Source organism: Ochlerotatus camptorhynchus, unplaced genomic scaffold (assembly GCF_037179485.1).
Source record: "Ochlerotatus camptorhynchus isolate MF236.1 unplaced genomic scaffold, CSIRO-AGI_Acam_v1.1 ptg000795l, whole genome shotgun sequence".
NCBI lineage: Eukaryota > Metazoa > Arthropoda > Insecta > Diptera > Culicidae > Ochlerotatus > Ochlerotatus camptorhynchus.
The window spans coordinates 29,178-54,096 of record NW_027041260.1 but is presented as its reverse complement, the minus strand read 5'-3'; the positions used below and the strand labels follow the sequence as shown (position 1 = coordinate 54,096).

Below are 24,919 nucleotides of genomic sequence, written 5' to 3'. Positions count from 1 at the left end.
CTTCGCACCAACCGACTATCGCTGACAGATCGTTTTGTCACGCAGTGAGAGTTAGAGCCATGACAAACAAAAATCACCAGTAATGGTCGCTGCTCACAAGCAAAACGCTTCACTCGCTGCTGATGATGAAAAGCACAACGAAAACAGTGGAGACTTCTGCAGTACGATCATGAGAAAAAGCGAAACGATAGAAGAAAATGAAAACAATGCTTACGCATTCCAAGTTCGTCTCGGCAGGCGCGACTGTGTGAGTTACAAACAAAGAAGGCAACATGAAACGGAAGCTGTTGGGCTCACTCACCAACACACTCAAATAAGCAAGTAAAGCAGCAACTGCTTCAAAACGAGCACAGATGAGTGCCGTGATTGTCGGGAATAACCATATCGGTGATAGATTACCACCGAAGACGACATTCACCAGTTGCTTTTTACTTCTTTCGTCAACTTGATGGATGGTCATGGAGAGAGCTTCGACGAGCACATTGATAGGAATGTACAAGCGCTTTTTTCTATTCATTCACCTACATCTGCCAAATACAGAAAAAAGGAGGGGCATAGAAAGCTAATTTAAATGCTTGTAAGAAAGTTTGACTGCAGTGCAGTCTTCATTTGACTGCAGAGTGATAAACAGGAGTGTTCGTTGCGTTGTACACTGAAAACGAATTTTACTCAGAGAGTGAGTCACTTTTACGCTTTAAAAAATTTATTCATCCGAATCAGTAAAAATGACTCACTCTCTGAGTAAGATTCGTTTTCAGTGTACAACGCAACGAACACTCCTGAAAACAGTTTATTGAAATTCACTTTATTTCAAAACAATATCCGAAACAACAAACTAGAAATCGAACAAAAATTGCGTAGTCCTACGATCATGTCTTGTACACCACCCTCCAACTTTTTTTATATTTTTTATGGAAGTCCATGCAATTTCATATAATTCATCGTTTGACAATATTTTTGTAGGACATATCAATGTTGAGTTACAATTTTTTGTAGAAAATACTTGACTGCCAACTATTTATCGAGTTGGCGTGAAATCCGTCATTTCATAAAAATGATCTATTCAGTTGAAATGAAATATACGTATAATTTATGATCCATCTGCCATGGATTAGTATAATCAACTTAATCATCTATAGTATAGGTCACACTGTCAAATGGATCTGTTGACGCCAATAGCTGTCGACCTTGACAGAAAATCTTTAAAAAAAACACCAAGAGCTAATTTCTTTCGCTCCAATTACTACCAATCTGACTACGAACGAAGCCTCAGTAAAATACTATCTCTGCTTCTAAAATCTAAACACCAAAAAACGCCATCCGTCTCCACCAACGCCATAAATCATCCATCATCAACCAGTTCCACCCACTGCACTGGCACATTACATAGGAGATACCTTCCTATACTGCAGGCGCCCTTCCTGAGGAAGAAAATCTCACTAAGTTTAGTTCTATAGAGCAGTAAACATCAACAAAGAATATGAACGGAAGAGCGCCGCCTCGCTCACTGTAATATACTTTACACACATATATTAGTCTTCGATATTCTTGCAAGCTGCCCGCCTGCCCGCCTTGCCTGCCTGCCTCGGTGGGTATATACTAAGCCGCAATCCACCAGCAGCAATGCTAACTGACTCCGAATCTCGCAGTTTTTCCTCCGCTGCTAGTCAGTCTAGTTCCGATTTCGCTGCGATTAAGACGCACTTGGATTGGCAGTCGGGATTCGTCGTCGTGGTTGATGGTTCGCAAAAAAAATCGGCTTCCGAAGGGTGTGCAATTTGATTGAGTGAACCGTTTACTACTAAACGTTTTTTGAAAAATACCAGTCATCAAAAGTGATTAACTGCTGACAAAGTTTGGCGGATATTCGGGAGATCTGCACCCGTGTTGGATTAGAAGCCGAATCGAATAAGTGGTGTAAAAATTATGATCTAACGCGGTGAGAACGTTGATCACGAGTCTTGAAAAGCAGAGTTTCTAAGCACGACGGTGGTAGCAGGATGTGGAAATTGGCAGCATGTTTGCTCCTCGGAGGTGAGATGAGAGTCATAAATCAAACCGATAAAAAATTGCTGGTGGGTGGCGCGCTAAGTCGCGTTCCGAGTTTGGAGCTGCCAATTTTCGTAAATAAATTGACCAGGGAATATCGATTCGCGAAGCACAGTTTCCAACGATCATCAACGCCACCACCATCATCTGGATGTGGTATCTTCTTTTCCCGTGTAGCTGCCAAAGGCATGCATTAGGAGTGTAGCATACGGCGGGAAATGGGCGGGAAATTGTTTCCACACTATAACAACTGACGGACAGCTCCGAAATTGCGTCATTGCGGTGTGAATAAGCAGAATGCGAGTGTAAGCCGTGTGCTGCATGATGAAGTTTACTTGCGCTGGCAGATTGTGTGTTTATCGCGGGTTGTGTTTAATCGGCGTTTGAGGGAATCTTTTAAGTATAGTATTTTGCAAATACCTATCGCTATCGATGTACGTAAACACTGCGGACTCTAATATTAGCATTGATTCCAGCGCTTTAATTTATCTTGATCATCTCGTTTTTTTTCTGGAAAGAAATATCAATGGCTTTGGTTCATGTCTCGAGGATGAAGCATTGATTTTCTTGATACATTTAGAGACTTTGTCTTTGAAAAACTTACTCTAAGAAGTAAAGGGTGATACGGTCAAAATTTGGTCAAGGGAAAACGCGTGTAAATCGGTGAAATCGTTTATTTAAAAAATCAAATTAAATTTCTTTTTCAAGTTCAATTAGTATAAAATTCAGGAAAAATATTCAGTTAGGCTTCCGCTTTTCCAAATCCGAATTGCCGGGCCTTACGCTTGACCCCTGCCATCAGAGTTTGTACAGCCACCTTGTCCACCTTCTTCGCCGCAGAAAGCCAGTTTGCTTTGAACTGCTGCTCGCCCTTAGCAGTTTTTTTGGTCTTCTTTAGGTTCCGCTTGACAATAGCCCAGTATTTCTCAATTGGGCGGAGCTCTGGCGTGTTGGGAGGGTTCTTGTCCTTGGGAACCACCTGCACGTTGTTGGCGGCGTACCACTCCATGGCCTTTTTACCGTAATGGCAAGATGCCAAATCCGGCCAAAACAGTACGGAACAACCGTGTTTCTTCAGGAAAGGCAGCAGACGTTTATTCAAACACTCTTTCACGTAAATTTCTTGGTTGACAGTCCCGGAAGCTATGAAAATGCTGCTTTTCAAGCCACAGGTACAGATGGCTTGCCAAACCAGATATTTCTTTGCGAACTTTGACAGTTTCATGTGCTTGAAAACATCTGCTACCTTTCCCCTTCCTTTTGCCGTATAAAACTCCTGTCCCGGAAGCTGCTTGTAGTCGGCTTTGACGTAGGTTTCGTCGTCCATTACCACGCAGTCAAACTTCGTCAGCATCGTCGTGTACAGCCTCCGGGATCGCGCTTTGGCCGTCGTATTTTGTTTATCATCGCGATTTGGAGTCACTACCTTCTTGTAAGTCGATAGTCCGGCTCGTTTTTTGGCTCGATGCACGGTTGTAGACGATACACCCAGCTTATTTGCGGCATCTCGGAGAGAGAGGTTAGCGTTTCGCTTGAAACTACCGGCAACTCTCTTTGTCGTCTCAGCGGCTTCCGGTTTTCGATTTCCCCCCGATCCAGACTTCCTGGCTGTCGACAAACGTTCCCCAAACACTTTAATTACATTTGTAACGGTTGATTTGGCAACTTTTAGCGATTTTGCCAACTGTGCGTGCGAGTAGCTCGGATTTTCGCGATGCGTGAGCAAAATTTTGATACGCTGCTCTTCTTGCTTGGACAGCATTTTGACAACTGAAGAGTGAATTCCAAAATCAAAATAGGAGCAACATTCTACACACACACACACCTTCAAAATGAGGGGTGTTTAGGTTTTTAAAATGCAAAATTGAAAGAAATACGTCAAGTTGATATTGACCAAATTTTGACCGTATCACCCTTTAGTGTATTTGTTTATTTTATTTTTGTTATCACTTTAACACTCTTGGGTCATTCGTAGCTTGCCCGGTATTGAGATTTGAACTCGTGTCTTTGGTGTGAAAGGTTCTCTGATGTTCCCTGAAGTTCTCAGAATTTCTCTAAAGTTCTTGAATTTCTCGTTCTTCTCAGTTCTTGCAATTTTCTTTTTTCTGAGTTCTGGAGATTCCAAAAAAAAAATCTGAAATTTTTTAAACATCTCTAAAGTTGTCTTGATCAGTCTTGTAAGTGGTCACGGAAGTCGACATATTTTCTGTGATAATCGACTGCTTCCGACACTTACAAAACAAGCTATCAAATTACAGTACCAAACTGTCAGGCTCTGTCATACGACAATGTTGCCGAAGACCGTCAAGAATGTATGTATTTTAGTTTTTCTCATAATAAGAGCTGCTGATGTTGTGCTTGTGTGAATTCTGAAAATAGCAAGCAACGATGTGCTAGTAATAACATTTCTGATCAGAAATGGTTTAATTTACACCAAATTGAGAAATTAGAACAAAATCATACATGTCATATGAAAGTTATTTGAAAATTTTCCTTTTGCTCGAATGTTGTTCTACCGTTTGTGTTGTGTAAGAGAGACGACGGTAGAGCATAAGAGTACGAATAAAAACAGACTGTCACGCATGACAACGAAGCGAGTGTCGTAAAAACGTCAACAGTTTCAACCCCTGCTCTGAACTTATTGAAAATGTAGGGACATCTTAAAATTTACCCCTATTTTTCTGAAATTTATAGATTTTCAATGACCTTCCTTGACATTCCCTCAATTATCGAACTGGCCTTGAAGCTTTTGGAACATATTTTTTAATGTGTTGAAATTCCCTGATGCTCTTAGCATTTCTCTGAACTTTTCTGATCATTCATGACATTCGTTCTCTGAAATTCTATGAAGTTCCCGCAGTTTTCCTGAAGTTTCTCAACCTCCCTTGAGTTCTTTGGACTTTCCTGAAATGTTTGTAACTTCTTTCAGTCTTCGCAATATACCTTAAATTGAAACGAATTAATAAATTTTGTTTTAAGATTTTCTCTGAAGTTTTCAAAATTTTCAAGAAGCTCATGAAAACGCCCTAAAATTATGGAAATAAATTCATCATCATTTTCAAATTTCCCGAATAATCAATTTACTGATGTTTAATGTGCTTTCCTTATTTTATTGGAACTACCAAAAAGATCTCTGGACTTCCCTTTTGAAAAGTCCCCGTAAATTTACTGAAGTTAATCTAATTGCCGTAAAGTTCTTTGATATTCTTTGAAGTTTCCGTAATTTTCCTAAGGTTTTGAAAACTTCTTAAAAGCTCACGGAGCTTCGCCTCAAAATTCAAATGTTCCCTGCACATCTGGACATCTATGAAGTGTTCTAAATTGGTTTGTTGAATTTTGAAAAACATGCCGGTTTGTATACATCATCTGAAAGAGCTTCGTTTTATGAGCACAAATATATTTTTATCGATCTATCTTGATTTGTAAACTAAGTTTTAAATTGTCAATAAATTACATTCGATATCCATTAAATGACAGTTCGCTCTATGGCGAGGGGCGCTAAATGGTGATGCTTGCAAATGTAATTGCACTGATTAAACACCTGTGCCCCCAAATTTATGAAATTTATGATTCAGCTTCTATTTTTAATGTAGATTACGAATATACAAAAACATCAATACCCCTAAACAACCTCATTCTCGGAATATCTCATAATTCCTTTGAACTCCATGAAACTTCCTGTAATTTCCCTTAATTTAATGGAACTGCTCAGAAGATTTCTGATCGTATATATTTTTTTATTTAAAAATATATTTGATACGACTCAATCTAATCAACTTTACAGAGCCAATGATTCTTGTTCACTATAAAAAAAACATCTTAAAACTATAGACAACAGGTACAACACAACAAACACTTTATCTCCCGCTATCCAATTGGCGTTAACGGCACCGCCGAAAAATCGTCTCTTCTAGCAAATATTGACAGTTTCTTATGGGAATTTTCTGTGGAGTGAAAAGATAGTAAGAAGTCCACCATGTTTCACGCACAGTCTGACGTTTGCTTATGGATTTTAACGTTGAAGTAAAGAGCTACAGAGTCGCCGTCAGCGCCAATAACAATGCTCCATCAGAACGGGATCCACTTTCAGAGCAGTGGTTTCATGGAAATGGACGCAAAACGTGGTCATTACTCACACACTCATCATGAACCGGTTGTAGTCCAAAGTCAACGACGCTTCGACCGAAAGAACTGCTGATGAAGAACAATGAGGAGGACCACACAATGGTTACTACCGAGTAAACAGACGTTCGCGTGACACACATCGAGAGTGGCCTGCTTCTGACGACAGCCGAGTGAACACTGACCCTGGATATAATGAAGCTTGCTAAAAGTCTCCAAACCTCTCACTGATCTTTGCCCAAGGAAAGGAAACTTCTTTACAATTAAATCATTTTATATAAAGGTTATTTAAAGTGTTATAGAACTTGCCTTTTGCTTGCGCGCCCAGGTTCCTATTTTTGAAGTCCCTGAAATTACCATGAAAATCATGGAATTCCCTTCCCGAATTCCCACCAATTTACTCACAGTTTTCTGATGTTCATGTTTCTTTCCAAAAGTTTACTGATACTCTTGGAACTTCATAAAATCTCTGAGTTTGCCGGAACTTCTTTAAAGTTTCTGCAATTTCTGTGAAATTTATTGATCTGCCCTTAAAGGTTCTTTGATTTGTCTTAATGATCTCGGAGTATTTCTAAAGTCCTTGGTACTGCCCTGAAACAAATGGAACCTTTAAACTTTTCTGATGATCTCTAGGCTTCTATAAAGTTTCCAAATTTACAATGATTTTTTGAAACTTGTGCTTAATACATGTCTTCACCAATATTGTTCTATGGACCAATGAAAATGGTACACAATTTAGTTCGGAATCGACTCACTACCCGAGCAAAGGATTATACCCAAGCAACATACATGTTCTATAGCAGTTCATATAACCTTTGTACGACTGGTTTTGGTTGTAAAGAAGTTTACTCAACATAATTCTATGAATTGGTGTTACTTGGGTACCAAATTGATAACAAGATCTGATACCCGGTTATCAAGATTTGATAACTGAACATGTTATTATTGTGGTTGAATAAACAGCCAACTTAACAACAATTTTAACAAAGGAATATTCCTTGGATATCAGAAAAAAAAACTGATCTAGTTATCATCGTTTTATTGTTAGATAGAAGCTAGGTCTGGCGCACACGTAATGATTTTCGAACTAATTTGAACTGTCAAAATCTGAAAGTAGCTGCAAAATATCGCGTAACATCGTGTTTCAACTGCTTTCGAGGAACAAAAAATGATCAACTAGATACCGTTACAAGAGAGTCATGCACAGCTCATGTACTGATTTAATTTGTTTACCACCAACTTGACGCCGAGGGGTAGCAACCAAGGGGTGACTATGATGTGTCTTCACCAGACCTAGGATAGAAGTATGCGGTCTTCTGGAATAATGTTCAGATTACAAAGACCAACACTGCAGAGTATTTTTTAGATCATAATTATCTCACTAGGTGGCTCTTCACACTTAGAAATAACTCATTTTACATGTTACGGAATCCATCTTTGACATAAAAGATGAGACGTAAACAAACATGTTATGTAATATTAAGTGCTCTGAGACTGAAAAGTTCGTTGCTCGACGAAAAGTACGTTTGATTGAGCTATATTTCACGTCTGTTATGACTCAAATTTATGTCAAAATTGACACTCGTATATGAATTTTTCGTGTAGCGTTCATGTGAAATTTGTGTACATGCAATATCTCATGATCCAGGCTATAAACAAAGTTCCTGATTTCTGAAATGTTGTTCGGGAGGCCAAAACCTTTTGAATCGTGGACAGTTTAGTTTGGAATTCTCTCGCTAGGTGGCACTAGTGTTCATATAAAATTCATTTACATCTCGAGATCCCTGTTGGATACACAGTTGCTGTTTTCTACAATGTCATTCATGAGGATAAACCTTTTGAATTGAGGAAAGTTTAGTTCAAAAATATCTCAATAAAGCCTGTACTCGAAAAAAATGCACCAGACAAAAGTGTTCGCCAAAAATTTATTTAAGTCGGTTTTTCTTGAAACTTTCAGGGAATGAACTAATACATATCGATTATGTTTCGGCATAATTACTTTATTCAATTTCCTTTCCATCGTTGAAAGCCCGCACCTTTCCCTTAAGACCCCTCATTACAATTTGGGCAATGGTGGAGCCGACCTTTTTGGTCACTTTCATCCATTCTATCTTCAACTCCAGCTCGTTCTTAAACACCTTGGAAGATTTTCGAACTTTGGCCTTCATTATGGCCCAAAATCTTTCCACCGGACGAATCTCTTGTGAATTTGGGGGGTTGGCGGTTTTTGGTACAAAAACAACGTTATTGTCTCTGTACCAATCCAACGTCGATCGCGCGTAATGGCATGATACCAGGTTCGGTCAAAATAATGTCTCGCCTCCTTGGGACCACAGGAAGGGCAACAGACGCAAACTGGAGGCACTCGGTGCGGTAAATTTCGCTGTTGATGGTACCCATTGTGATGTACGGTTTACTCAGTTTACCGCATTGGCATATGGCCTGCCAGAGCAAGTATTTTTTGACGAATTTGTCCACTTTCTTCTTCCTTATGTCTTCCGGAACATCAAACCGTGATTTTGCAACGTAGAACTCCAGCCCCGGTATTTCGTCATCCATAACCACACACATCGGTTTCGTTAACCACTCTCGATACAGCTTCCTTGCGCGGGATTTGGCAACCGTGTTTTGTTTATCACGCCGGTTGGGTGCCTCCCGGACCTTGAATACACGAAGCCCAGCTCGTTTCATGGTTTGCTGAACGAACCAGGCGGAACACTTTGTCTTCAGAGCCGCGTCGCGAATCGAAAGGCTCGGATTACGCTTGAAATAATCCAACACCTTCCGGGCCTTCACAGGGTCAGCTGTCTTCGATTTCCTTCCACTTTCAGCCCGCCACTCGGTCGTCTGGGATTCCTTAAACGATTTTACCACCCGAGACACAGTTGTATGGGTGATTCCCAGTTGTCTTCCGATCCATCTCATGGTCGCAGTCGGATTTTCCATGACGGTGCGCAAAATTCTCCGGTGATTTTCTTCTTGTTTCGATGACATCTCAATAACCACTGAGCCGATTGTTATGAAATGTTGCACATGTAAACAATTCACTCCAAACTAGTTATACCCAGATTTTCATCAATTTTTACCCACGGATAAAAAAGTTACACACGGATAAAAATGGTACATTTTTTTCGAGTACAAGCCTTAAACACTCTCTTAAGTGTTGATAGACCAGTGGTGAAGACACAAGCCTGATAATCTATACAATATTTGTCATAACTGGCTTTGCTCTCTCTACGTTGATGCAAGACAGTCCTGATCTCGAGATTTTTGTTTTCTGCAAAAACTAAAAACTTATCGAACATAGTACAAACTCAAGAAACTGCGTAGAAAATCTGATAACTTCGCTGATCTGTCGAGAGCTTCAAAAAATTTCGGGGAACATTGAAACTTCGGGAAACTTCGTTGATACGGGAACTTTGCACAACTTTTGGGGAAGATCGTTAAAGTTAAGGGAACAATGTTTAATTAGAGAGAACGTCATAAAATTTTGAGGACCTTCTTTTAATTTCGGAGCATTTCGTTGAATATTGATGGATTTGAAAAAGATCAGGTAAATTCCGTTCAAGTTCAGGAAATAATAAGAAACGAAGAAGCGTAGCGAACTACATAGCACTACGAGGAACTTAGTAAAACTTTATAGAAGTGTAGGGATTTTAGTCATTTTGTTAAGATTCAGGGACCCTCGAAGAAGTTCGGAATATCTAGTAGATGCCCAGCAAATTTTGCAGAAATTCAAGCCATTGCGTAGAAGCTTTAAAAAATTGCGTGAACGTTCAGCAAACTTTTAACAATTTCAATATAAGTTTAAAGAACTTCGTTGTAGTTAGTCAGAGATCCTTATTCAGAAAAGCTACATGAACTTCCTGGAAGTTTTGGGAACTTTATTTACTTTTGAGAACTGCCCAGATATCGAAAATCTAGAAGAAGTGCAAATCCACGATCACTGACGAATCGATCAAACTTTAGTTTCTCCAAATTCCATGAAACTTCGCATAGTTTTTCACTAGTGGCAAAAATCAAGTTTGTGCTGAAAAGGCCATTTAAACTCGCTGAATTTTTCAAAATGGCGTAATTGATATTTTCAATAAATGATAGTACGAAAACGGCTAATCTCATCGAATTGACGTCTGCGACGAATTTTCAGGCAACTAGATTACCTGTACCAATCCTCTTTGCGGCGCCAGTGGTGTAGTGGTAAGCTTAATTACTTATCACTTCATAGGGCCTGTGAGTCGGTGACGCCGGGATTTCCTGAGGCATAACATCTCTTATCACGCCTTCCGGGAAGTAAAGCCATTGGTCCCCGGTCCATGAGTTTGATGGGTCGATATGTAGGGTCCAGGTGGGGGAGCTGCCTCTTTGGCGTTGGTAGCATTGGTACTCAGCTTGAGCTTGAGCTTGAGCTTGATTAACCGTCCACGGTTGCTACTCTGTTACTGCCACATTAGCTGTAATTACGCAGAGAACCAATAGACGATGCTTGGGACTAGCAATCATCCTCAATGTGTAAAAACTGGTGATCTTAAATTAGGCAATACCAGCGCCGGCTGCGCCCGAACACAGGTCAAGAAAGGAATGGGAAGGATTGTGTTGACATGACACTCGCTTTGATGGAAGCCGAGAACACCTCTGCACTTCCACGAGGAATCACTGGGATGTTGGATAAGAGGATTGGGTTTGCAGCAGGGTTCGTTTTGGTAAACGATAAGCTGAATTGATGTCCTAACGATCATATAACGCGAAGGAGCTTGGGACTAAACCCACGGTCTTCTGCTCAGTAAGCAAAAACGTTTGCCACTAGGCAGACGAGCACCTTTTTAATCACCGAGTTGCTGTTATTACCATGTAGTCATATTAACAAATAAAACGATTGACGAATCTTGAATGTGGATGGGCCTGAGATTAGACTCATGATGTTCTGCTCAGTAAGCAAAAACGGTTGCTCTAAGGCCACCGAGCCCCTCATATCACATAATACCGTTGCTCAAATTTGTGTATCCATTCAAACCCGGAACCAACGACAACAACGAGTTTCGCAAAATACACGATACACAAGCGATTTTACCATAAATCTCTTTGATATGTAAGGAATAGTCTCATTCCGTGCCTTATGGCAACTTGATGATTCTATTGCGCTCATCTTTTGGCACCACCCAGGGGAGACTTGGTCCTGTAGCCAATGCTTAACTTATCTCCATTCCACTCAACTACTCGCAATTTCTTGTGATATAGTGGGCGGAATATTATTATATGAGACAATTCAATGCAGACGGCTTTCCAAATTTGGCAGATCGACAGGTAATCGGTGAGTTACCACGATAGTTGCTATTCAACAACTCGACAACGTCCCATCGTCAACGCCTGCTATGATAATTTCCCATTGCAGACGCCAACGAAATGACGTCATCGAGCTATCGATCAACTACCCTGGTTATCGCCTGGTACCTTATAGCACGATGCTAGGAGGCGAACCGGAAGAATCGATGAGCTACCTCTCCCCCCGTTGGTAGCATTGGTACTCAGTACGAAAAACAAGATCATCGGAAAACAAATCAAGGAAAACAGTTCAAAAGTGATTATTGTGTTCAATATCAGATGACGTCACCATAAGGTAAGGAAAGACTTCCCCTATCCGATGGTTATGTTGGTCTGCGTGGGCGTGCCTTGAGTTACCATGAATCATCGATAGAAGTCATTGTTTACAAAAGCAGTTACGCCCTAATTCCAGCTCTATCTAGAAGTATCCCATGAGCTTCGCAACACTAAAGTTCTAATCGCTTTTGTGATTGTGCAAGAAGAAGAAGCGTGATGAATTGATGTATTCAACAATCACTGCTGCAGTATGGAAATTCTATACGGATAAGAAAATTGGGCAAATCTGTTTCAAGATTCGGACGTTCATCACCAACAAAACACTGATTGCAGCGGAAGCCGGTTCCGAAGCCAAACTCCGGCGGATCCTCATAAATCCGGAAACGCTCATCAACGAGTACATCATGTACACACTTAATCTAGCTCGGTAAAATCTCCAACAGCCCATTACCTCGGCATTTACTTTTGCTGATATCTCTGCAAAATATCTCTTTGTTAGATGATATCTCAGCAAAATCTAATTCGATAGCTGCGTCTCGGCAATTGTTTTACTGAGTTTGAAGAGCTTAAGGATCGGGTTCAGGTTGTCAAAATGTGCTTGATTTGTTTTACAGAAAGCCTATCTAATATATTGTCTAAGAATGTACAATTGGGTATCATAATATTTATTGAAATAATCCTGATTATTTAAACAAGGTGAGTGACTAGTGGTGCCGTAGATCGCTCATCTGGGAGGAAGATACCTAATATGTATGACACTATGTATCTGGCCACCCTGTGGCATTGACCCATATTAATCGTGATTACCGATATTGGAAACTATACCGGAAACGCCAAGCAAGTGTTCGTTGCTAAAGTGGATAACCCTGAGAGTGACCTGGTTATTGCTGCTATTGATTGTTACTGATCTTGGCACTGGTATTTATTTATCACTCTACTCTTGCAGTGAATTGAACGAAGTACTGGCTGCAGGAGAGATCCGAGCAAAGTATACGTTTGTCTTTTAATCCGGAATTCGATCGTCTACTCCGATGGATGTGTCAATTTCATCCTGAAGTGAAGTTCGACGACTGTCAGCAAAGTGCGAAACCCTAGCAACTATTGGAACAAAGATAACAAACAACAGTGATGCCGTTGCATATTTAATTTTGTGTCATACTTGTCAAAGTGTGCCCTAACCGTGTGCCGTGATGTGTTTCGGCACAGTGTGCAGAGTTGATTACCCCTTGGCTTTTTTGCTATTGAAGTTTTTAACAGTTTTTGTTTTCAATTTGTTGACAAAAATTTTTGACTGTTTTAACAGTATCTATTTTTATCGAAAGGTAATCCACTGCCTTCAATTTTGTTTCAGACCTCATTTCGATATGATGAGCCATTATCGTGCTATACTAGTAATTTATTATTTATCGAATATACCTTTTTTTAAATAGAGGAAAGTCGAAATGGTTGCATTCCAGCTAAATCTTGGTTTATTGTAATATCTTGACCAGAGCTGGTAAATATCACGGTTGTCATGTGACAATGAGAAAACAGGTCCTCTCACTATCACAAGATAAAACTACCTGTCATGAGCTTTCTTGTCATTTTCAAATGACTATGAGAATATTTCTCGTGCGGATTGACATCAAAATTTGTTTCATGTAAATTTGTGACATGTAAATTTGCTCAGGAATATATGGAAAAATCTAATCAAAAAATCAAAACAAATTAGATTTTTTAATTTTTTATGTGGTAAGCTTCCCTTAAATATGATTTTGAAAGTTGGTACATAGGTAAAAAGTGGGATCTTGTATTATTCTGAGCAGTTTCGGGCCAAACCGCAAAAAAATTGCTTAGGCTCTTCCGAGTTGCATGAACCTTTGCATAATTGCTTGTTATGGGCAATCATTCATATTTGTGCTGAATTTCAGACATGTTGGGTCTTGGGTCTTAGCTCCGTCGATAAAGTCGCAGCTACAAACCAAAACCATGCTGGAGGTGGCTGGGTTAAATTCCCGTTGTAGCAAAAAATTCAAACATTTGGTGAAGAGATGATGTTTTATTGTTTTTGTAAATGGTCGAAGGTTTTTAGTATTTCAAATGTTTGGATTTTTTAATTGCTTTTTAAAAAATATATAAAAACTAATCTTATCTAATTCAAACGCAACCAGTAAGAGAAAGCATCATGGAAAATGATTAGGTTAGATAACGCCTAATCCAAACCAAAAAATTATTACTATGTATGTTAGTTCCATTTCCTATCATGCTCTGAAAGCACAGGTCTGATAATCGCCACGTTCGTGCAGTCGACAACCTTTTTTTTTTAAACATCACCAATACACTCCACATTTTTTTTCTTCATTTTCTTGCATTGGACCGCAGCTCGGTATATCGCATCCTCGGTTCATGCGGTCTCCACTAACATCCTCTGATGATGAATCCCACATGATTGTAAGCGAATCTTACATCTCACGGTTGGGTGTATATTTAAACAGCGATACATTTCATGAATCAACAGATGAGGAAGGTGCGTGGACATACCGTACCAAACGCTCCGAGTAATATAGGAGTGAATTAAGGTGATACGGCACGTCATGCAACAATGGCTGTCCTTAAAATCATTACATAAACGTATTATGGTATGCGTACGAAAGACATCTTCCTACAAAACAGTAAATTACTAATTACATACCTTAAAAAATGGGCCTGAATTGTATGAATAAGATCTGGATACATATTTCAATACTTTGCCACCCAAATATTGCCAATTCATTCACTCATTGGTAATATTTACATTAAAACGTACGATCAGCGGATTTTGCTCTGCTCAGGGCATGAAATTTCAACAACTGTTTTCACTAGCTTTCACTTCTCAGAACCTCACTAAAAACAATTACGACACGTGCTTCTACAAGTTCTTTCAAGTTAATTCACTTTTAAAGACGGTATTTACTTAAATAATATCATTTGCATCGTTAAAAACGCGAGCCGCGAATAATTTTGCAAATTGAAACTGTTTTGATTACCTTTTTTCTACACACCGCATTGCGGAGGTGTGTGTAAGTATCATCTTTCATCGTATCCAGTGTTGTCGATTTAATTGAAACAAAGTGTGTAAAAACAATGTTTTTATTGCTTTTTAAGGTACTTAAACTGGGTGCAATTTAGAAACCATCACTAAAAAATGTTTAAAACAATTTCTTATTTTGTTTCTCAAGGCAAAAAAATGATAGTAATTGATCCTAGAAATCTTCTATAGAAAAAATATGTGTCGTTCTGGTTGCACTGCTCGAAGCCATCAGCTGATATGCAAAAGGCGGCAAAGGATGATTCCAAAACAAAAACATACACTATAAGAAAAAATATCCAGCGGCCAGTTCATTTTTGCCTACTTTTGACTTTGAGTGGGTAGAAACGAATTGTCAGTTCCATACTAATTGAAAACAATCAAATAAAAACTCTTCGACCCACATTACCTACTTTTGGCCTCGCTTTTGGCTTCCTACAATATAGTGCCGAGATTTGTGAAATTAAGTCATTTTGGGATCTTTTTTCTTACCGTGTACCTGGAGGTTTGAGCTCTGAAATCACTTTTGGACAGGTCGTATGTAACCAAAGTGTGATGTTGAATCAATTAACTTCTATGATGACTTGACATGTTGGTCTTGGAGGCTAGGCGCAAAATTGTTTTCTGTATAGGAAGGGGTGTCCTGGGAGGTGGTAGGTCGATAATATTGACAAATTGAATGGAAATGTAGTGATAGTCTCTGTTACACATTCGACCTAATAATAACGAACTCTAGCAGCTATGTTTACGGTAGTTGCGGTAGTGCATGATGTACACTCACACTACTACAGCATCAATGATAATCAATTCATTGACACATAGAAAGGAGAGAAAAAAAGCAAAAAAAGCGTGACGTATCGTATCACCTTAAACAATCATATCTGATGTAATGACTGGTTTGGGACATCATTGCGCGATTTTCTTCAGTAGCTCTTTAACTGCTGTCTGTTGTCACCTGCCTGACGCTTTGTCTTCATCACACAGCTTGCAACGGACACCGTACACGGATCTTCGTTCTCTTCTGTTTTCTTCTTACCGCGTTTGCCAATCAGCACTATCACTTGTTGAACATCCACCCCTTCTAATTTGAACCAAAAAAATCACTTCGCGGCTTGTTGCAAAGGATCAGGGAATTTGTTATCGTAACGATGATTTTCACAGATCACACTTTTCACACCGGCCTAAAGGAAAATGTTCGTTTGAACTTTATGCAAAAGTTTGACAGCGCAAAAAATCTGAACCGTCCACTAGCAGTGCCTACTTCGATCGAATCTTTTTGACGTAGGACTACGTCTGTGATTTCTATATGGGGGTACACTTTTTGAAAACCGAAAATGGAACATGTAACAAAAATGTGAAAGATTTTGAACATTAATAACTCAGCTGCCCCTGGACCAATTTCAACAATTTTATCACCAATCGATCAAAAATATGTCTACGCATCACAATGCTTCCGACTGATGATTTTCAACAAGAAACTATTGCAAAAGTGGTAATGTGGCTTATTACAGTAAAGAGTTGGAATTGAATTTATCTGTGCCTGTTTGTCCATATTCACAACCACACAAAATGCTCTCCAGAGTTGAAATCTTGTAACCAAACTTGGAAGCAGGGGTGCAAGTGATTTTGATCGATTCTCTTCATCTTTCGTTAATAACTCGTTAATTGCCCTTTGATGCCCAAAGTTTCATTTTGTTATTGTTTCCCAAACACAGACATATTGAAACACCATCGTGATTATGCATTGTAGCATTCTCTGTATATTCCAATTGGTACAGTAAGTGCTTCAGTGTTTACACGCCGCGTTGGATAGAGTCCATATTCGAAGTGAATCAAGTGTTTTTTGAGAAATTCTGTAAAAATGTTCAAAATGTCTCAACACATGGCTGCTTAATACCTCCGTGATTATCGAAAACGAGTGAGAGATCAGGAGGCAGGGAAGATGCGGACGCAGACGCGGACCGTTGCTGAACGCGTTCGATTGTGTCAAGCCAACAAGAAAGCGGCCAAAGGTACCTAATCCTAATTTTATGATTTGTTCAATAACCACCCAATTTTAAAAATTTGAATAATTAATTTTTCTCATGAACTTTGTTTCAAATGTCAATTCGATCAGGAGTGGCGTTTTCGTGCCACAATTTATTGCAAATTGTCACAAACGCTATTTTTTAATCAAGGGGTGAATTCTAGCACAAAACTAAATAAATTCCTTCAACAAACAACTATGCAAAGTGTCATGCCAATCGGAGAAGGTCGAATCTGATCGTTTCGTCATTTGGCTCAACTGTTTAAACATTTAAATGTCGTATCTTATAAATTCTTCCAATGCGGAAGGTCGATCAGGAAGTATTCAAAAGATATCCTGTTAATCATCTTATATTTCAGTAAAGTGCTGATGATATTTTTAGAAGTATGTGGAAGTAACCCTGGTCTTCAGAAATCAACATCACATGATCAAAACTTTGTCAATGTACAAAATCATTAGATTTGCAGAAGACAAACAGTCTGCCAAGTCAGTTTTACAGTGCATTCTCCTTTAACCCTTACATACGTGAGGATTTATTTGCTTTTTTGTACGCCGTGTTATATAAATGGGAGCTAGGTACCCGGATACCCCGTCACGCACATAACAGTTAATCTTACAGGATTGTTAAGTATTTATGATTTAGCACAAGTCAGAATAATACATAAATAATGCATTCGTGAAACATTCGGAATATCTTATTTTCTATTATGCTCAAGGGAAGACAATACGGGAGGGCGAGAAAACTTTATAAAATCTTTACAATAACTTTACAAGAATGTTAAGGTTTGTATGGGGAAAATTATGGGAAATGCTTAGAATTATGAGAACTCTCTTCAATGCTCTAACGACTCAATTATAAAAAAAGTTTATCACCCATCCGGCTGCCAAAAAGCTATGTAAATCGTCAATTCAAATCCCACAACTGGTCATTGGTTCCAATCGATCTGCAATTGATCACAACACAACGCCCAAACTCTCAGTGGTCAAGATCACCGCGAACCCACTTGCTACGAACGATCGATAACAGACTGTCGATCGTCATCCAAAGATCGTAGCCACTAGTTTTCAAGTTGAAAATTCTCTCCACTGATTCGACGCAGCAGTGTGTAGGTTCACTGTTTGGCAACCGTTTCCCTTATAGATCGCGATCGACGGACGTAGCGCAGAGGATGCATGATGCGTGGGCCGGCGGCACTCGGGCATTCGATCAAGCTGTGACGAAAAGGGCGCGGGTCGATTCTATACACGTTTGCTTTTCCTACACTTTAATACAGTTTCAAGCATCGCTTCAAGTTCAAGTTCAACCAACACGGGCCAATTCGAACGAGCAGCGTTTGTTTACCAATTGCTTGATTGGATTGTTTTTATTTGCCTGCACGTTACGAGTATCTTTCGTAATAGATCCGATGTTTCGGTGGGTTGTAAAATAGGAGCAATGTAATGCCGAAGAAAGGGCGGCCTCTGGACAAGATCAAGTTGTTCCGGAGGCGTCTGTGTACGCTCGTGTTCATTGCCTTAAGTGGGTGCACTTTCGTTTTCTAGCCTGTTCTGGCCGATAGTGTATACAGATTAATGACGGAATAGAAGTGAACTAATCCCTAATGCTGAATCTTAACTAATGCCAGATGCTCATTGGTGCTGGTGCCGTTGGATAGCGCGGCTATGGAAATAGATTTCATTCCTTACTTATGATGGATCATGGAATCGATCTAAGTTTATTAGAAGTTGGTTTTAATTACCGGTGGCAGTTGCTGGGCGAGCGATTATATGACTAACCACAAATGGCGGTTGGGATGAACGCTAGGCGATGACGGGTGATCCGTCAATCATTCAATTGAAATGGTTTATGGAGGAATTATCTCCTTATTGGCAGAGTTTAATGTCAGAGAAAAAAAGCATGACTTTCAATTAAATTTGATAAGACCGTATGTCACCAACAGTATTGCGCAAACCACAAATAAAGTGTGCGAGGAGATAAGTAGAACCAAACACAGAGCTTATTTAGAAGACATATTTGATGGATTATGAAGTGGAGTCTTTTTAAATGTTAGCTCTGATGTAGGAGGTATTCGACAAGTGTAAATTTTCTATCTGAGTGTCATGTCAATTGAAATCTTGAGCGGAGAGCTGATCAATATTTAGTTTATTTGGGTAATGATCAGGAACTGATCCCTTATAAGCAGAATGAATAGACCATAAATGATGTCATGCTCAGAGTCCATTCTCATGCTGTGCTTTTCAAGTGGGAACCTATTGTTAAGATAATCGTTGTCTAATTTAAAGCACGGTTCAAAACCTTTTTTTTTTCCTATGTTGGGGACATAATACCACCGCGACCATTACTTTGATCTATTGTGGTGTATCCTCTTTTTATTTATGCCATAACGTAGTAGTAAGCCACTATTGTTGTAAGCAATTATCCCAACCAGGTAATACATTGCTTATGAAATTCATTGCCTGATTGGGAGCAGCAGCCCAGATTTCCCAAGATCTCATCAGACCCTTATCAAGATATCTGCATCGTTTATGAAATACTGCAACACAGTCACACAACAAATTTTCAGAGCTTTCACTCTTTAAGTTACAAAAGCGACATTTATCTTCATGAAGTTTACCAAAACCTTACTATGATTTAATGTTATTTGCCAATCGTTGCTTCCAAACTAAAAAAAAAAACAAGAAGGATCGTATACCAAAGATACGTTGATGATCATTTTTAATTTTTTCAATTTTTAGGATTAAGCCACATAAGGTCACATAGAAATGATTATCCAAATAAACAAAAACGCTTCTTCTACATTCTAGGCTGTGCGTTCCGAAAAATATCCACAGAACTTTACTAAAATCTTCGTCTGTATGGAGATCTTTTGAATATTTTCTGCTGTCTAGGAAGGATGCCTGGAAGAATATCCGGTAACTTATGCAACGTTTCCTGAACATCTTCAAAACTCCCTTAAGTTTTACAAACTATCCTCAGCTTCTACGAAGTTCCCTGAATTTATTCCAAATTTCATATTTTGTCCATCTCTCGTAATTCTGCAAAGATTTCTGAACATATTTGCACTTCTGGAAAGACATCTATCATCGATAAATATCATGGAACATCTGGAAAGTTCATTGAAATTTAACGAAGTTCCCAAAACCTCCAAGAGCTTTTATGAAGACCTCTGACAAACTGAAGCTCTTAAGAGTTTACTGAACTATTTTTAGATCTTCTACAAAACTCCCTGAACTTACTTATATCAAATTACGCAGCTCCTCAAAATGCTACAAAATTCGCAAAACTTCTACAAAGTTTGATGCACTTTTACGTTTCTCGTTGATTTTCCGCGAAGTTCCACGAACGAAATTTGTGAAAAAAGTGCCCTGAAATTATATAGAGGTTCCCGATCAATATTGTGCTTCCCTGAAGTAAAATAATGTTCCCTTCCCTTTTCTACTGCTACGCAGTTTTCAGCACTTTTCAAATTCCCTTGTTTCTACGATTTTATCTAAAGATTTATGAAGTACCCTGGGTACGCCAATGCCTGCAAAGACTCTCCCAAATTCTATACCACCACCTGTCACCATTTGCAAGAGAGTTCGTGGGGCAATACCAGGCGGGATTCATGGGTGCCAAATTTTCACGATTAGTTAGGTTCTGCAGAAATGCTGCGAATACAACGTGTCCACACATCATTTGCTCATCGATTTCAAATCTGAATACGACACAATCGATCAAGATCAGGTATGGCAGATTTTGCACGCATACAGATTTCCGGATAAACTGACGCGATTGGTCAAGGCGACGATGGATCGAGTGATGTGCGTTGTTCGAGTATCGAGGACACTCTTGAGTCCCTTAGAATCTCGAAGGGGGTTACGGAAAGGTGATGAAATTCGTGTCTTCTATTCAACATCGCGTTAGAAGAAGTGATCAGAAGAGCTGGGATAGACACGAGGGGCACGATCTTCAGGAAGTCCATCCAGCTTCTTGCCCGAGCAAGGTTAACAAAATGAAAGCAAATCGATATTAAAGTTTGCAGTTCCCATCATAAAGAAAACTCATTTTGATTTCAATTGTCGCGACAGAAGTCTGATATCATATTGTGCTTTCATTATGCAGTCCTGACTTTTTAAATCAAAGCAGCTTAACTTGAAGTTCTGCTGTTTATTTCTTGTTTAAAATTTGATTTAAGTTCATCTGTCGTTGAACTAATGATTATTGTTTATTTGTTTTGTTTAACACATTTTAGGTCATTCGTGACTAGCCCGAGGTGACATTTGAGCTCAAATCTTTCAGCGTGAGAAGCATGGATGCTAACCATTTACGATAGGCCCGTATTCAGTCAAATATTATGAATGCAAAATCAGTAATCAAATTGATTTCATTGAAAGCAGAATTAGTTTTCCGTTTGATTCAACAGTGTAAAATTTTGCTCTCTTTTTGCTGTGTTAACCGTTAAGTCAACCAAAATGAGATCAAATGGAGTATTCAAAATAAGTTACATCATAACAGCAAATTCTGATTTCAATTTAATCTCTAACTTTGCTCGGGTGGCTTCGCCGATGACATCGACATCATGGCACGGAACTTTGAGACGATGACGGAAACGTACATCAGACTGAAGACTGAAGCTAGGCAAATTGGACTTGCCATCAACGCATCGAAGACGAAATACATGGGACGAAGAGGTTCTAGGGAAGACAATGTTAGCCCCTCACTCCGAGTTCAGATTGACGGTGACGAAATCGAGGTGGTCGACGAGTTCGTGTATTTGGGCTCACAGGTGACCGCCTGAAAATGATACCAACAGAGAAATTCAAAGACGCATAATGGCAGGGAACCGTGTCTACTTTGGACTCCGGAGCATGCTTGGCATACACAGTTTTGGTCAAGAACTGCTCATTTGCTAATAACTTTGCACACAGTTGACGGAACATAGTTCTTTTTGAAGCAGTAGATAGAATAGAGTGTAAGCTTGTTATAGATATGTAAAAAAAGTAGATTTCAATGATAGTAGTAAACTGTATTTGTTTTTGCGTTGTAAAAATGAGATGAGAAATGCTCACTACACATCTCGGAATTTAAGTGTTAAATTAATTAGTGTTGATTCAAATATTAAGCTTTACCTAATCTTCGCATATCTATAGTAAACAATGAGCCTAATCTATCAATTACTTCAAAGAAAAATAACTTCTAACAACTGAGTGAAAAGTTATTACAACTGTGCATGCCAAGCATGCTCCGGAGGACGCTACGTTCGAATAAATTTCGCCGCCGCACGAAGTTGACTATCTACAAGACGCTGATTAGACCGGTGGTCCACTACGGCCACGAGTCCTGGACTATGCTCGTGGAAGACAAACGCGCCCTTAGTGTTTTCGAATGGAATTAGTTGCGTATCATTCACGGTGGAGTGCAGATGGATGACGGATCGTGGAGGAGGCGAATGAACCACGAATTGCACCAGCTACTGGGAGAACCATCCATCGTCCGCATTGCAAAAATTGGGCGACTACGGTGGGCTGGGCACGTCGTAAGAATGCTGCACGACGACCCAGTGAAAATGGTTCTCAAAAGCGACACAACAGGAAAATCAATATGGGTATTTTTGGAATCGGTTGATGTTTAGAGGCCGGAAACTGATATCCGACGCCATTTTGAAATCTAAGATGACAGCTCCCGATTTCAGAAAAATTGGAAATACTTTCGAATACCTCTCAATAAAGGTATTTTTGGAATCCGGATGATGTCTTGAGGTTGAAAATCGATATTTGAAGTCATTTTGAAATCCAAGATGGCAGCTTCCGATTTCAGAAGATGAAAAATACTGTCAAATACGAATCAATATAGATATTTTTGAAATCAAGATTACGTCTAGAGGCTGGAAATCAATGTCGGACGTGAAATCCAACATGGTGACTTCCAATTTCAGAAAAAGCGGGAAATGATGTAAAATACCCATCAATATGGGTATATGATATTCAAGATGGCGTCTCCCGATTTCAGAAAAAATGTAAAATACTGTCAAATACACATCAATATGGGTATTTTTTTTAGTCGGGATGATGTCTAGGGAACGAAAATTGTTAAACGCAGCCATTTCAACTTCCAAGATGGCGGAATCCGGTTAAGAAAAGTTGGAAATACTGTCAAATACCCATCAATATAGGTAATTTTTGGAATCGGGGTGACGTCTAGAGGCTGGAAATCGATATCCGACGCCATTTTGAAATCCGAGATGGTGGCTTCAAATTTCAGAAAAGGTGGGAAATACTGTCAAATACCCATCAGTATAGGTATTTTTTTTAATCGGGGTCTAGAGAACGAAAATCGATTTCCGACGCCATTTTTATATCTAAGATGGCGGCTTCATATTAAACAAAAAGTGAGAAATGCTGTCCAATACCCATCTATACGGGTATTTTATGGATCGGAGTAACGTCTAGACATCGCAAATCGAAATCCGACGCCATTTTTAAATATGCAATATTTATGGATACTGGATACTGCAATATGGATATTTTTGGAATCGGTATGACGTCTAGAGGCCAGAAATCGATGACCGACGTCATTGGGAAATCCGAGATGGTGGCTCCCGATTTCAGAAAACCTGGGAAATACTGTCAAATACCCATCAACATGGGTATTTTTAGAATCATGGTGACGTCTAGAGATCGTAAATCGACATCAAATGCCATTTTGAAATCCCCACCATCTTCCGGTTTAAGATAATTGTTAAATACTGTAGTGATGTGATGTGAATGGAATCCACCATCAGTGTAAGGATTACTAATATCTGCAGATTTTTTTCCTCTGTTCGGGACCTAACACCACTGCCACCAGTAATTTGATCTATTGTAATATTCTGCAAATACTTTACCGGTTGTAAAGTTCTGCCTGATGGTTTGTTGCAGCAGGGTGAATCAGATTCATTGAACACCTTTGGAAGACAAAACGACCAGATGGCCATCTGTAATCACGTGAGAAGGGACTGGCAAATCCACGAACCTTTCAGTCAACAAATCTTTTGATTCCCTTAGGCTACCCCCCAAACCAGTATATAATATAATGTTTTGACATATATGATTTACAGCAATGTTCCACCACATGCTGAAAAATGTGCAAGCAATCCATTTGGCGTTCAATGATGATTTCAAAGGCCTTAAAAAATATGATGCGTGGAGAAAACTCCATCCAGAATTTGTCAAATTTAAGAGAATCATGTAAATTTAGTTTAAATAGATAAAATCAGATACGATCTCACCAAGTTAGTCCAATGAATCCACACGAAGCATCCGTGCTATTTTTACATTGTAGTTCCAATCAAAGATGGTTCGCTTGATGGAGATCAACATAAACTAGTCCCGTCCTATGTAGAACCAGTTTGAAGTTACCAAATGTAGTCAAGGTTGCAAAGACTCATTTCAGCTAAAATAATGTTTTTCGGAATAATAAAACCAAAAGATGGTATGATGGCATGTTTTACTTGTAACTTACAAGAAAAGGTTACAAAGTATGCGTTGGAAACATAACACCTGTAAATTTTTCTTTCTATGAGTCACAATCAGCGATTTGCTGATCGCTGAGTGAGTGAGTGAGTGAGTGAGTGAGTGAGTGAGTTTGTGAAAAATCGCTGATTGTGACTCTCATGAAGTGAAATAAACAGGTTTAATATGTCAAACACATTCTTTGCAACCTCTTCTTGTATCCTACCAATTCAAAATTTGATCATGGCATCTAATTATTTCATAATTTAGAAAAACATTGTTTTAGCTGAAATGAGTCTTTGCAACCTTGAATGTAGTGATCCTCCGGCTTGGGATAAAAGATAATCGGCTGTAGTCGATTGCTGGATCCGAGTGAAGGTAGCCAAGTATCAGGTCCAGCAACTTGCAATTTCTTGACGCGAATACGACGAACAATGGAATATCTTGGTTCCAATAAAGGTTCCTCTTCGTTTTCGAAACCGTATGTCAGCGGCAAATCACAGCCAGTACAGCCAGGGGATGGGATGCAGTTCTCGCAGGGCTTCTTCTGCATAGATGGATTGACTCCTTTTGAAACGGATAATCACGTTCTTGGCCATCTTCGAAAA

The 24,919-nt window shown here is 39.3% G+C and overlaps 1 protein-coding gene across 1 annotated transcript in view; it reads left to right on the top strand.

Annotated features, from left to right (window-relative positions):
• The first annotated feature begins 1,800 nt into the window (after positions 1-1,800).
• LOC135715079 (xaa-Pro aminopeptidase ApepP-like) overlaps positions 1,801-24,919 on the top strand; it is a 42,618-nt gene continuing 19,499 nt past the window's right edge. The window contains exon 1 of the mRNA XM_065238489.1: positions 1,801-2,034. Coding sequence (XP_065094561.1) covers positions 2,001-2,034 — 34 coding nt within the window. The 5' untranslated portion in view covers positions 1,801-2,000. The remainder of the gene's footprint in view (positions 2,035-24,919) is intronic.